The sequence below is a fragment of the Crocuta crocuta genome, unplaced genomic scaffold, assembly GCF_008692635.1.
Source record: "Crocuta crocuta isolate KB4526 unplaced genomic scaffold, BGI_CrCroc_1.0 scaffold331, whole genome shotgun sequence".
NCBI classification, from domain to species: domain Eukaryota; kingdom Metazoa; phylum Chordata; class Mammalia; order Carnivora; family Hyaenidae; genus Crocuta; species Crocuta crocuta.
The window spans coordinates 1,383,071-1,397,807 of NW_027531015.1; the positions used below are offsets into that span (position 1 = coordinate 1,383,071).

General features: G+C 36.2%; 1 protein-coding gene across 1 annotated transcript in view; it reads left to right on the top strand.

Moving 5' to 3' along the window:
• The window catches only part of FGF2 (fibroblast growth factor 2), a 74,716-nt gene that overhangs the window by 56,254 nt on the left and 3,725 nt on the right, over positions 1–14,737 (top strand). Inside the window, exon 3 of the mRNA XM_077770882.1 lies at positions 7,006–7,109. Within this exon, the coding sequence (XP_077627008.1) occupies positions 7,006–7,109 (104 nt within the window). The remainder of the gene's footprint in view (positions 1–7,005; positions 7,110–14,737) is intronic.

The following is a 14,737-nucleotide window of genomic DNA, read 5'->3' on the forward strand; positions in this document are numbered from 1 at the left end:
CTGGAATAAAAATAAAAATATATGTAAAATAAAATAATAATATTGGCAAAATCATTTTGTAGTTCTTGGGGTAGAAGTTTAGATTTTCATAATGTTTTGCTTTTCTAGTATCAACACTTAAGCTATAGCTTTCCCTTTAAGCATGTTGAGTTTCCATTATCATTCAATTAGAAATGTTTTCTAATTTCCTTTTTAGTTTATCTGTGTTTTTTTTAAGGAATATATTGCTTAATCTCCAAATACTTGGGGATTTCCCGATAACTTATTGTTATAATTTCTAATATAATATTTTGTTTGATTTCAGTCCTTTTAAATGTATTGAGACTTATTTTATGGCCAGTATGTAATTTATTGTTGGACATATTTCTTAAAAAGAATGCATATTCTGCTTGGGTGTACTGACTTTTAAGTGTCAGTTTGAGGGGCATATTTGCGTGTAAAAGAGTGAAGTTGGATCTTCATACTGCACACAAAAAATTAACTCAAAATGGATCAAAACCTAAACGGATAAGATAAAACTAAACTTCTCAAGAGAAGAGTTTAGGTGTAAATCTCCATGCCCTTGGATTATGCAGTGGTTTCTTAGGACAATAAAAGTACAGAAAATGAAAGAACAGAATTGATAAATTTGATTTCATGAAAATTAAAAATGTTCATGCTTCAAATGACAACATCAAGAAAGTGGAAATTCAACCCACATGATAGGAGAAAATATTTGCAAATCAGATATCTGATTTGGGATTTTTGTGTAGAATATATAAAGAGTTATTTCAACTCACTGATAAAAATATAAATAACCTAATTAAAAATGAGCCTGTCTGAACAGACATTTCTTTAAAGGAGATATGCAAATAGCCAATGAATACCTGAAAAGATGCCTAATATCATTACCCATCAGAAAAATTAATATCATAACTATGAGATAACACTTCATACCCAGCCTGGATGGCTATAATAAAAATAAGAACAGAAACAGAAAAAAACAAAACAAAAGAGACAAAAAAACAACATAGAATGTAACAAATGTAGTCTGGATGTGGAGAAATTGGAACCCTCAATTTATAGTGGGAATGTAAAAAGGTTGCTTTGCAAATAGTCTGATAATTCCTAAATGATTCAACGTAGTCACCATATGATCCAGTAATTTGACTTCTCAGTGTATATCCAGAAGGAATGAAAATAGGTCTACAAAATCTTGTTTGTGTAGCATGTTCGTAAGTTGTTCATAGCATAATTCATAGTAACCAAAAACTGGAAACAAACCAAATGTTCATCAATTGATGGATGGGTAAACCAAATGTGGTTCATCTATTCAATGGAATGTTATTTGGCAATAAAAAGGAATTAAGTACTGATAATGGCTACAACATGGATGAACCTTGATAACTTTGTACTAAGTGAGAGAAGTCAGTCCTAAAATACCACATCCTGTATGACTCCATTGGTATGAGATATCCAGAATAGGCAAATCTATAGAAACAGGAAATAGATCTGGGGCTGAGGATAGTGGTACTGGGGACATGGTAATTGAAGTAATAAAGGGTATGGGATGATGAAAAGGTTCTAAAATTGATTGTAGTGATGATTACACAACTCTGTGACTATACTAAGACCATTGAATTATATGTGCACTTTAAATGAATTGTATCGTCTGAATTATTACAGGTTGTTAAAAAACAAAGGAACCAGAAGCATCCAATTGTTTAGGACAAAAGCCCTTGACATTACTTAATATCCTGGTGATTTTGGAAAAAGAACGTGTTAGCTGGAGTTAATTGATTTGAACAATTGAAGTTCACTAGGCAAATAAGCATAGGACAGCTTACCATGCTGGCAGTTTTTTTTTTTAAAGCCTAGTTTTCAAATAACTATGATGTTAATAGGAGAATAAAGTCTCAGGTAAATGAAAGGTGCCTGATCTAAAAAAATTTTTTAAAAAGGTCAAGTTGGTAGATAATGTTACTTATGTATTCCATATTCTTATTGATTTGTTCATTTGTCAATTTTTACTTCAGATATTTTAGGATTCTGTTATTTGGTGCTACACATTTAAGATTATTATGTCGTCTTGATGTATCTGACCCTCTTATCATCAAGCGGTAACCTTGTTCATCTCTATTTATACTACTTGCTTTGAAGTTCACATTATCAGATATTTTTTTTTTTTAAATTTTTTTTAATGTTTTATTTATTTCTAGGGGAGAGAGAGAGACAGCGTGAGCAGCGGAGGGTCAGAGAGACAGGGAGACACAGACTCCGAAACAGGCTCCAGGCTCTGAGCTGGCAGTCAGCACAGAGCCCGACGCGGGGCTCGAACCCACGAACCGTGAGATCATGACCCAAGTGAAAGTCGGACGCTTAACCGACTAAGCCACCCAGGCGCCCCCACATTATCAGATATTAATATGGCCATACCAGTGTTCTTATACTTAGGGTGTGCATTTTTTTTTCCCCACATTTTTACTTTCAACTCCTGTGTCTTTGTATTTAATGTGCTTTTCTTGTAAACATCACAGATGAGCTTTGCTTTTTTATCTTGACAATTTTTTTCTTTAAATGTAGATACTCATTTGCTTTTAGCGTAATTATTGATATGTTTGGGTTTAATCTGCCATCTTGGAATTTGTTTTCTAATTTTCCGCATCTGTTCTTTGTCCTTCTGGTTCTCATTTCCTTTTTTCTTTTGGGTGAATTGAGTAGATTTTTTGTATTCTAGTTTGCCTTGTAGCCAGCTGCCAACTGTTTGGATAGGTCAAGGGTTATCCTTACTCTTGAACTCAACCCCTGGCTTTCCTTGTCTTGGAAGAGCTCTTTTGATCCCACTTTGCATTTGGTGACGGGTCAGTGCCCATCAGAGGGATCTTATTCAGCTGTGTCCTGCTCCCAGCCTTCATTGGCCTGCTACTTTGCACTCAGCAAAGGCCTGAGGTACTTCAGGAAGATTTCTCAGCCCTTCTGTTCTGTCCCATCCTTTAATATGTGATGGTTGTCCACTAGGTGCAAGCTCTGTGAGAGAGAACTGGCAGGTGGGTATGGAGTTGTTCTTTGATTAGAGCTCCTCAGAATTCTAAGTTCACATTACAGCTATTAAGAGTTAGTAAAATTTCATACTTCCCTTTTATGCAGGTTTATTCTTTCCTCTGTCAGAGATAAAAGCAGTTACCTGCTTTTTTTGAGAAGGGATCATTTGTATGTGGAATTTAGTTCTTCTGGGTTACTTTGCATCTCAATTTTAATGGGTTTTTAAAGAAAATTTATGATTTTTATGGCTTATATAGCTTGTCATTTCAGTCTGTAGTTGTTTTTTAAAGTGTATATAATTATCTGCCAGTGGAAACATTTTTTTGAGCATCTACAATTAATGTTTAATTTTTAGTGACTTATTGTGTGATAATTGCCTAGTGTCTTAATGAATCAATGAATGATGTTACTTTGGGCCACTGGTATTGGCCACACATTACTATCCATAATCTCCTTTATGACCATTAACACGCACTTAATGATGGTAGGCTAGAGCTAGGCTACACTTTATTGATGAAGCACCAGAAGAAAGCATAGTAATTATGCAATCTTGCCTCATAAGCATTTATGCAACCTTCTGAGCTAAAAAGAGAAATAAATGCATTCATAATTAATATGGCTTATCTAGATCACTTTAGAGTTGTGTATAAGGATTTTGCTCATAATCATTAAGATAATTTTGGTTATATTTGTTAAAAATAAAGCTTATTTTCTACATTTCCCTTTAATGTGAAAAAGACTTTATGCGCTTCTTTGTTTAGTTTTCATGTTTTGATTATATCCATTTTGCCTTGTATTATCTTGTAAGATTCTGCAGAACAATTTTGGCAGCTGCAGATTTACCTAATGCTGTGCTGTCTAGAGTCTAGGAGTGACTGATACAGAGAGGAGAAGCACACGTTAAATGTTTAACAGATTAAAAAAAATAAACTAGTGCAAATAGATTAATAAACTCCCATGCTTCTAATAACTATTGACATAGGTTAATCAATCTTGTTTTGTTTATCCTGCCCACATTAGTGTTGTCTGGGTGGCTCAGTTGGTTAAGCGTCTCGCTCGACTTCGGCTCAGGTGGTGATCCTAGAGTCGTGGGATTGAGCCCTGCATCAGATTCCATGCTGAGCATGGAACCTACTTAGGATCTCTCCCCTCCCCTCCCCTCCCCTCCCCTNCTCTCCCTCTCTAAAAAATAGATATTTATTAAAAACAATAAAAAATAAAAATATCCTGCCCACTTTATAAAAAAATTGATTGGCTGCTAGAATGTTATTTTTGATTGCTAAAATGTTTTGAAGCTAATCCCAGATGTTATGTCATGTTTTACCTGTATGTTGCTCTGCTTGATAGAGAAAATTTTAAAACGTAATTACTATGACATATCTAACAAAGTAAATAATTCCAAAATCTTTTAAGCATTGTTTTTTTAATGCCATGTTTCCCTAGCTACCTGGAAATGCCTGTAAAAATTAACTTACTTACTTTGTAATGTTCCCTAAATAATAATATCTGATTTCTAAATGTTTGAATATTTACAGCTTTTTTCTATTGTTCTCAAGAATGTTCTAGATATGTTGAATGTAAAAATTCATTCTGATACCAGGTAAATTTTATATAAACAATGTACACCTGATCCTCTAATGGTGATTTATAACGCAGGTTATAAGAAGCAAAGGTGTGAGAAGTCTGTTAATAGAGTTAATTTGGTTTAACTAAGAATTTCCTTTAAAAAAAATTTTTTTTAATGTTTTTATTTATTTTTGAGAGAGCGAGAGCGAGAGCAAGCAGGGGAGGGTCAGAGAGAAAAGGGACACGAATCTGAAGACAGGTTTCAGGCTCTGAGCTGTCAGCACAGAGCCTGAGCCTGCCTGATGCAGGGCTCGAACCCACGAACCGTGAGATCATGACCTGAGCCAAAGCCGGACCCTCAACCGACTGAGCCACCCAGGCACCCCTACCTAAGAATTTCCCAAACTTATTTAGCCCCAGAACCTGTTTTTTATATGTAACTTCTGTTCGCCAAAATACATTTTGGAGAATACTGTTCTAGGCAGGAGAATGCTGCCTCTGAATAGCAAAACAGGTGTTAACTTAGTTTTTATTTGAATTAGATAATTTATTCTTGTGGCACAATCATGTAATATCTATTTCTTAATCCTACAATCTGTTTAATATTGATAATGCAGTATAACAGGTCATCCTCGTCAGGATCTAAACTCTTTAAACACATTGTAAAAGCAAATCAAGGGGTGCGTTGGTGGCTCAGTTGGTTGGGTGTCTGACTTCAGCTCAGGTCATGATCTTGTAGTTCATGAGTTTGAGCCCGGCATCGAGGTCTGTGCTGACAGCTCAGAGCCTGGAGCCTGTTTCAGATTCTGTCTTCCTCTCTCTCTGCCGCTCCCCTGCTCGCACTCTGTCTCTCAAAAACAAATAAGCATTAAAAAATAAAATTATTAAAACAAGCAAATTAAGTATGAGCATTTTGTTTTTCCACTAGATAGATATTTGCAAACTAAAATAGCTATACATCACAATCCCTCTGTCAAGAAAGATAAATTTCATTGGTATTGTATTAAAGGGGAAGCTCCGGGGTGCCTGGGTGGCTCAGTCAGTTAAGTATCCTACTCTTGGTTTCGGCTCAGGTCATGATCTCACAGTTTTGTGCTGTTTGAACTCTACATTGGGCTCTGTGCTAACAGTGTGGAGCCTGCATGGAATTCTCATTCCTTCTCTCCCCTCTCCTCCCCTCCCTCTCTGCCCCTTGCCCACTCACATTGTCTCTCTCTCTCTCTCTCTCTCGAAAATAAATAATTTTTTTAAAAGGAGGGAAGCTAGAAGTAAAATGTGTAGAAAAAAACCAGATGAACACAGGGGAAGGAAAAAAAAAAGAGAGGGAAGTAAACTCTAAGAAAGTCTTAGTAAACTGAGGGTTCATGTGGGTGGGGGAATGGTCTAGATTGGTGATGGGCATTAAGGAGGGCACTTGTGATGAGCACTGGGTGTTACACGGATGTGATGAATCACTAATTCTACTCCTGAAACTAATATTACACTATATGTTAGCTAACTAGAATTTAAATAAAAATTTGAAACAAAAAAGAACTCCAGGAAAAACAAACCAAACGATGATAGCAATTTTATTTTATTTGTGAAGAATTGGTTAAAAATAACTTTTAAAAAAGTTAAACTTAAGGGGCACCTGTGTGGCTCAAATGGCAAAGCAACTGACTTGGGCTCAGGTCATGATGTTGAAGTTTTGTGAGTTCTGGCTCTCTTGCTGTCGACACAGAGCCCACTTGGGATCCTTTGCCCTCCTCTCTCTCTCTCTGCTCCTCTTGAACTCGCGTGCACATGTGCTCTCTCTCTCCCAAAAATTAACATTAAAAAAATATAATCTTAGGCAGTAGTATGGGAATTCTCAAGTGGTTTACATTTTTATGTACTGTTAAAATATGTTCAGGGCGCCTGGGTGACTCAGTCGGTTGAGGTCCAGCTTTGGCCCAGGTCCTAATCTCACGGTTTCAAGCCCCACGGCGGTCTCTGTGCTGACAGCTTAGAGCCTGAAACCTGTCTTCGGATTCTGTGTCTCCCTCTCTCTCTGACTCTCCCCTGCTCATGCCGTCTGTCTCTCTCAAAAATAAATAAAACCTTAAAAAAATTAACATATGTTCACTTTTTAAAAATATGCAAGCAGTTAACAGGGTCAAGTGGAGACTAATTACACATCAAAGGAAAACATTTCCCCTTCCCACCACTCTTCTCTGTTCACTGACACTAGAGTGAGAAGGGAATCTGGAAGCACTCATGCTCTAGAGCATCTGCATCTCATCCTGGTATGATCTAATGGACACCTGTCCCCTGTCCCTCCGCCTTGCCAATCCTCCAGAGTGGATTAGCTGGTTGCTCTTGTCTTTATATTGCATAAGTTTGTAGATGGCTGTTTTTTCTGTGATGCTACAAAGGTAATTTTCCCCCCATTACTTCCAGTCAAATTGCAACTTCAAGCAGAAGAGAGAGGGGTTGTGTCTATCAAAGGAGTCTGTGCAAACCGCTATCTTGCCATGAAGGAAGATGGAAGATTACTGGCTTCTGTAAGTAATGTTCTCTGTTTTTTCTTTTCTTCATTAGCTTTTGTTGCTGTTAATTACTAGTATTGGCATTTATTCTTTATTAAGGATTTTGCAAGTATTTAAAAAATCATATTCACCTTATAAAATAGAGTATTCTATTTCACAGATACAAAAACTGAAGTTCTGAGGGAGTAATAAAGCAACCACGGAAACACAGCCGATAGGAAGTAGAGCCTAGATGGCACTTGCGGCAGTCTTGACTCTAGAGCATGAGCTCTAATTCACTGCATTTTACTGCCTTCTCTGCAAAGCTATTAAGCTACAGCTGTGAAAAAAAATTCTTATATTGTGCAGTTGTTTGAAGATTAGTGGGATGGACACATACAATTTTGAGTATCAGTCTTTAAGTTTCTTTTTTCAGAGTTCACATATAAATGCTTACCATATAGAATACTTGCTGAGAATGTAGACACTTAACCTAGATACTGATACTCGCTCTGCCATGTATTAGCTGTGTGTTCTTGAGCAAATCATTCTGAGTTTCCTTACCTGTAAAATAGAGACAGCAGTGATTCTATCTTATAGAGCTTTTGTGAGGACTAAATTAGATAATTTCTATCCAATGCCCAAATCTAGGTCATGCATAAGAGATCCTCACAATTTTTACTTCCTCTTCATCTTATTTATATATAAGCTCATTCAGGACAAGGACTTTGCCTTTTTTTTTTTTTTTTTTTTTTTTTTAATTTTTTTNTTTTTAACTTATTCTCACAGCTAGTTAGGAGTCCTAGCTCCTGACTAGTATTCTTTTCACTAATGCAGGCTCCCTGTCAACTCCACCGTTGTCATTAGAACCAGGATTACCAGCAGACATGGTGTGTGGGAATAGTGCACAGAAATAAAGCAGTATAAAATATATAGACCCAACTTCTGTCTCATTGGGGGAATAGATGGGACACATACCTGAAAGTGTGTGTGTGTGTGTGTGTGTGTGTGTGTGTGTGTTCACAAACCATAGTCATCATACCAGTACCAGTAGCCAGTTACAATCGCCTTAACTTCCCCACAGAATGGATCTAATAATACTGAGTGGTTGTGATGGTTTAAGCCATACAGATAGTTTTTGAAAGTTTTTCTGAGTGAAGATCTTTGGATTTCTCAAGGACCAAAACAGACTTACAGAGAAAAAGAATGTTTCAATCATCTGATCGATCATCTGACAAAGATATACTTATGTTGATATGTTAACAATGTATGTGATTTTTTTTGCAGGATAAATAACAAGTCTGGGTATATAATGGCATGCACTCTCTTTGGTAGTTGAATAAACTTTAGAATTCTCTTTAAGAATAGCCAATATTTATTGAGTGTACAATGTGCCAGATGCTATGCTAGGCATCAGAGTTATAAAGTTGAATACAAAGTGGTCTGTGATCTTAATCATAATTCTGGGGAGACAGAAATGTAAATAAGTATTTGTAATGTGTAAGGGTTTTGATGTGTTCCTTGTATATCTTGTATAAATGCATAATAATATTGGAAAGAAGTATTATGACATAGGAAGTAATATAGGAAAAGGAAGTGCTTAAATTTGTCTAGATTGGGGAGGATGACATATAAATGGGATTTTAGATGATGTAGAGGAAGGAATTCATCATGCAGTCATGAGGCAGAGGAGTGGAGATGAGGGCATAGGCACTTCCAGGGCACTGCACATGCACAGGTTCAGAAAGCTTAGGAAGTGTTTCTCTAGCATTGTAAGTAATTCACTACTGCTGAAGTGTAAAGTGCAAAGGAAATGTAAAGTGGAAGGGAGGAAGAGAGAAGGCTGGAGAGGTGGATAGACTGTCTGCTGAAGTGCCTTAAACACCATGTGTTGCAAGCAGTGGAAAGCCACTTTATGAACTTGCACTTGCCATAGGCATAAGTCTTTCTACTCTTCTTCTCCCTGGCTCCATTTCAAAGTATTGAAATGGCACATCCCTGAATTCTGCATTTTCCCCTGTGGGTGATTCTTGCAGTGAATTGCAAAACATTCTCATTTTGTCACAGAAAGAAGAGTACTCTGGACACATAAAATATTTTGGTTCTTAAGAGTTGTGTTATATTGATTGCTACCATTGAGAGTATGAAAAAGACTAAGTTATGTACTATTTTTTTAAATAATACTTTCACATATTAATGGCATGAATAGTTTCAGGCTTAGGATTTCTCATTGTTTGAAAACATTTCTTAAGGGTGTGCCCCACCTCTTGCTTTGGAGGTAGAAAATGCAATAGTTTAAACAATAACTATATTTAACTGGCAAAGCCTATATTTAGAGGCTGAAATTAAGTAATTCTTTAATACAGGACAGATTCTTATGCCACTCCATAGCAGGATAAATTTTGTTCCCATGAACAACAGAAGTTCAGAACAAATAATAGGATTTATGATTTAAGTCCCCAAACAACATCAATGTTAGCACTGGTATAAAAATTTGCCTGATCTTTATCTGCTAGAAAATTGCATATTGATATCTATATAATGCTATAGGTTATGATATCCTTAACAAGATATCTCAGTATGAGAAATGTGTATAACTTGTGTTGATCCTTACTGGTGAAATATGAAAAAATCATATTCTCTAAGGATATACATTTAATAACTGCAAAAGTAAAATGCCTATTTTTCTTTTTTCTTTTTTTTTTTAACCTTTGGAATAACTTTCTTAGTTGAGGAGCCTTAACAATGAAATGAGACCTCCATGCATAGCAAAGTAGGGAAAATAGATTTCGGAGGGCTCAGTTATTAGATTGACAATATACACTGGTTAAATTTGTTAGAAAAATACAGTAATTGAAGAATGTATATGATTTTTAGAGATAAAATACTAGATTAAATGCAAAGGTTACTACCTAATGAGAATTAACTGCTTTTACAAACCAATCTCATAAAATTTTATACAACTTCTATGTATGTGACAAAATTAAGGTCCAATTTGCTTTTAACTTTTCACAATTTGTGTTTTATTTTGTTCTGAAATAATCAACATTGATACTTACATCATGTCTGTTTTTAATTCTCAGAAGTGGTGTAAGCAAAGCATTTTTGGATTCATGTTGAGCAAACTCCCTCATAAGCCAAAACTGAAAAATCAAAGTACTGTAAAAGAATAAACAATCCAAAAAACAGAGCATGGGGAAATGACCATAAAGTTCAAATCTAACATTTAGCAGTGGACCAGATTAGTGTGACTGATCAATGCATAATGGGAAAAGGTGGAGTTGAGGAGGAGATACTACCCTACTTATTTCTTTTCTCATTGTATATCAAGACTTAAAAATGGTTTAAAAGACTTTAAAGGCTTAAAGATTGTTAAAGATTGGGAAGGATCTTTATTTTTTCAATGCTTATTTGTTTATTTTGAGAGAGAGAGAGAGGGAGACAGAGAGGAAGGGAGGGAGAGAGACTGAGCAGGGGTGGGGTGGAGAGAGAAGGAGAGAAAATCCCAAGCAGATTTTGCACTGTCAGCACAGAGCCTAACAGAGGGCTCGATCTCATGAACCGTGAGATCATGACCTGAGCTGAAATCAAGAGTCAGATGCTTAGCTTAGCTAACTGAGCCACCCAGGCATCTCTAAGATTGGGAAGGATCTTAAAGATCGTCTAATATAGTCGTATTTTACAGATGAAGAAAGTAAGGCTTGGAGAAGTTATGGAACTTCCTCATAAATGTGAGTTAGTTAGGAATTAAGGCAAGACTGGAATCCAGGTTGCCTGGCCCACCAAAGACCCTCACAGATGTTGTTAGGATAGTCAAATTCTTGGAAAGGGCCGTCTGATTTAGTTTTCCCAGGGCCTAAATAGTCCATACAGTTAGATGATCTTGATATATTTCAATTCTTAGTCTGAATTTCTTTGGTCTTAGCTCTCCAGTTTTAGTCTTAGTTTCAGATTTTGCAGTATCATTGTATTTTTACTGGAGGCTGTCTAAAACAAGTTCATTTACTCATTAAGTAAATATTTATTTAATATACATCCAAGTTAGTTAGCATATACTACAATGATTTCAATAGATTCCAGTGATTCATCCCCTTTGTATAACACCCAGTGCTCATCCCAAGTGTCTTCCTAAATGCCCCTTACCCATTCAGCCCATTCCCCCTTCAGCAACCAATCCTGTTTGTTCTCTGTATTTGAGAGTCTCTTATGTTTTGTCCCCCTCCCTGTTTTTATATTAGTTTTGCTTCCCTTTCCTTATGTTCATCTTCCTTATGTTTTGTATCTTAAATTCCTCATATGAGTGAAGTCATAGGATATTTGTCTTTCTCTAATTTTGCTTAGCATGATACCCTCTAGTTCTACCCATGTAGTTGCAAATGGCAAGATTTCATTCTTTTTGATTGCTATAAGTAAATATTTATTGATCACTTAAGTGCCAGGCACTAGTATAGCAATAGCACTAAAAGTGAAAATCCTCCCCTACATGGCATTTATAGTCTGGTGAAATAAAGTAGAACTGTATATATAAATAAATGATCTGTATTTGGGTATGGTGGAGCACAAAGATGAATGAGATGCTTCTATTTTACATAATGTAACAAGAGTTACTAAATTCAGTTACTTGAGAAATTCTTTGGTGGTGGTACTTGTAGCCCTAGGGTTAGGTTCTGTAAAAAATAAACTTTGATTTTAGAATAGGTTTACAGAAAAGTTGTGAAGATTATATAGTTTCTATATATTCCGCACCATTTCTCCTACTATCAGTATCTTTCATTAGTATTACAGTTGTCACAACTAATGAAACAATATTGATACATCATTATAAGCTAAAGTCCATACTTAGAATTTCTTTAGTTTTTATCTAATGTCCTTTTTCTGTTCCAGGATCCCATTCAGGAAACTACATTTAGTCATGTGTCCTTAGTCTCCTCTAGACTATATTCCTTAGACTTTCCTTTTTTAAATTATTTTGATAGTTTTGGTTAGATATTTCTTAGAATGTCCTTCAACCTAGGTTTGTCCGTTTTTCTCATGGGTAGACAGGTAATGAGCGTTGGGTAGAAAGATCATAGGTAAAGTGCTGTTTTCATCACCTCATAGAAGGAAACATGCTATCCACATGAATTATCACTAATGATGTTAATCTTGATCATTTGGCTGAGGTAATGTTTGTCTCTACTATAAAGTTATTGTCTCCCCCCCACCCCCCCACACACACTGTATTCTTTGGAAGTTACTCTACATAGTACACATTTAAGGGATGGGGGCTTATGCTCCATATCCTTGAAGGGGAAATATCTACATAAATTATTTGGAATTCTTTTGTGTAAGAAATAGGTCTATTCTCCATTTATTCAGTCATTTCATTTATATCAGTATCTACTCATGGATATTTATTTCATACTTGGGTTATAATTCAGTATACTGTGTTATTTATTTTGTTCAAATTGTTTTTGCTTTGGCCATTGAGAGCCTTTCCAAAGTTGGCTTCTGTACTTCTTGACATAGCCCCATCAATGTTGGGTGTTTCTGAGCACTTCCTAAAGGCCTATAAGATGCGTCAGGTTCATCTTTTATATTCCCTACTACAGCCTAGAACAAGCCATTTCTCTAAGGAGCAAGCCTTCATTTCTTTTATTAGAAAATGGTATTAAAGACTAATACCTCGATGTTGGGTTTCCTTTTTGCTGCTGAAGTGTGTTTGCTTCTAGGCCCTCTAATCTGACAGAGCAATAAATATAGGCATATACTACCTTGGGTATATACACATCTATTTGTTAAATGTTCAGCAGTATAACATGAATCATTTTAGCCTCCCCCTCTTCTCTGTTACTTCCTTCTCTAACAGTGAGAAACTTGGTTCCTGCCATCTCCTAAGATCAGTTTTCAATATGTATAAATATCTCACATCACTTTACTTTCTTTTTGAAATTTCATAGTAAATTAAATATCTAGATAGAAAACATTTAAGATGTTAAATGTGCTTTTCCAAACTCTTTGGTTCTTCCTTATTCAGATACCCCTACAAGGGGTCAAATTCTCAGAACCATTTTTAAAATCATTTGGGTTCCTTGTATAAGACCGTGAGCTAAGCTGGTTCACATGGACAGCGTTCAGGGAAGTCTTGCGGTGTACCCTGCCACTACCACCTGACAGATTTATATTACTCTCATACATGTACATCTACATTCCTTTTTAAGATTCCATACCTCTTAGAATTGAGAACAGCTTATTGGAATTACTGTAACTTAACACATTTTCTAGCATAAATTAGTACTTTTGAACTGCCAATTCTGTGACTGTTAGCATTAGCAAGAGGGGAGAAAAGTTAAGTGATGCGTCTCTTCTACAGTATATGGTCAATACTCATTATCTTCATTAAAATGTCTAATATTCATCTCACACTATGTCCAAAACTGACTTCCTCATCTTCTCCCAGAAAACCTGTTCCCACTCAGCCCATCTTATTTCAGTTGATGGCAAGTCTGCATTCTAGAACATAAACCTCAGTGCCATCCTTGATTCTTCTGCTTGTTTCACACTGTACATCCATTTATTTATTTTTTTCAGGAAAACCTATTGATTCTACTTTCAGAACATATCCAGATGCAGACAGCTTTTTCTCTTCTCTACTGCCATCACTGTGGTTTGAGTATCCACTGTCTGTCTAGGTTACTAAGCAAGCCTCTAATAGTATCTCTATAGCTGCCTTTGGCCCAGTACAGCTTTGGTAGCCAAAGTAATCCTGGAAAAATGTCAGATCGTTCCACTTTCTGCTCAAAGTCCTACAGTGGCTATTTTCTCAGAGTAGGAACTAAAATATATACAATAGCCTACAACTCTCCTATCCCATTACCTCTCTGACCTCATTTCCTATTCCTCTTCCCTTCAGACCTTCTGCTTCCTCCACTCTGGCCTCTCTGCTGCCCCTCACACATTCTAGGCATGGTCCTACTGTAGGGCCTTCTGTTTGGGATGCTCTTCTCTGAGAGCTGGATGGTTAACTCCTTAAAGTATTTGCTCAAATGTCAGTTTCTCAATGGTGCATTCTGTGACTATGCTAATACTGCAAACCTAATCTCTACTCTCCATTCCTAATCCCTCCTAACCTAAGCAGCTTTACATTTTTCTATAGGATTTATCATATTTTAACATATAACATTATTTAGTTATGCTTATTGCATGCCTCTCCAGCTAGAATTTGAGTGGCACAAAGGCACGAATCCTTGTTCAGTTTTGTTCACTGATGTATCCCAGTGGCTGGAAGAAAAACTGTGCATTAAATGAGTAAATGCATCATTTGAACTGTGTGTCTTCTATATCCCTGAATTATTGAATTAAAGAAAAATTTAGTTTTATGAAAAGGTATTAGATACATAGGTGGAGTGTCCACAATCTAAATTACAAAGAGCACTGAGTTTTAGATGAGTATAGGATAATTATGTCACAGGATTGTTGTGATCTTTAAATGATGCACATGGAAACAGTCAAAAGGCATGAATTACGGGTATATATATGCCAGCTCACCGGTGTACATAAAATAAGGCCTCAGATAGAGGGTACAAATTTTTTTTTTTTAACAAATAGTTTATTGTCAAATTAGTTTCCACATAACACCCAGCGCTCATCCCCACAAGTGCCCTCCTCCATGCCCATCGCTCCCT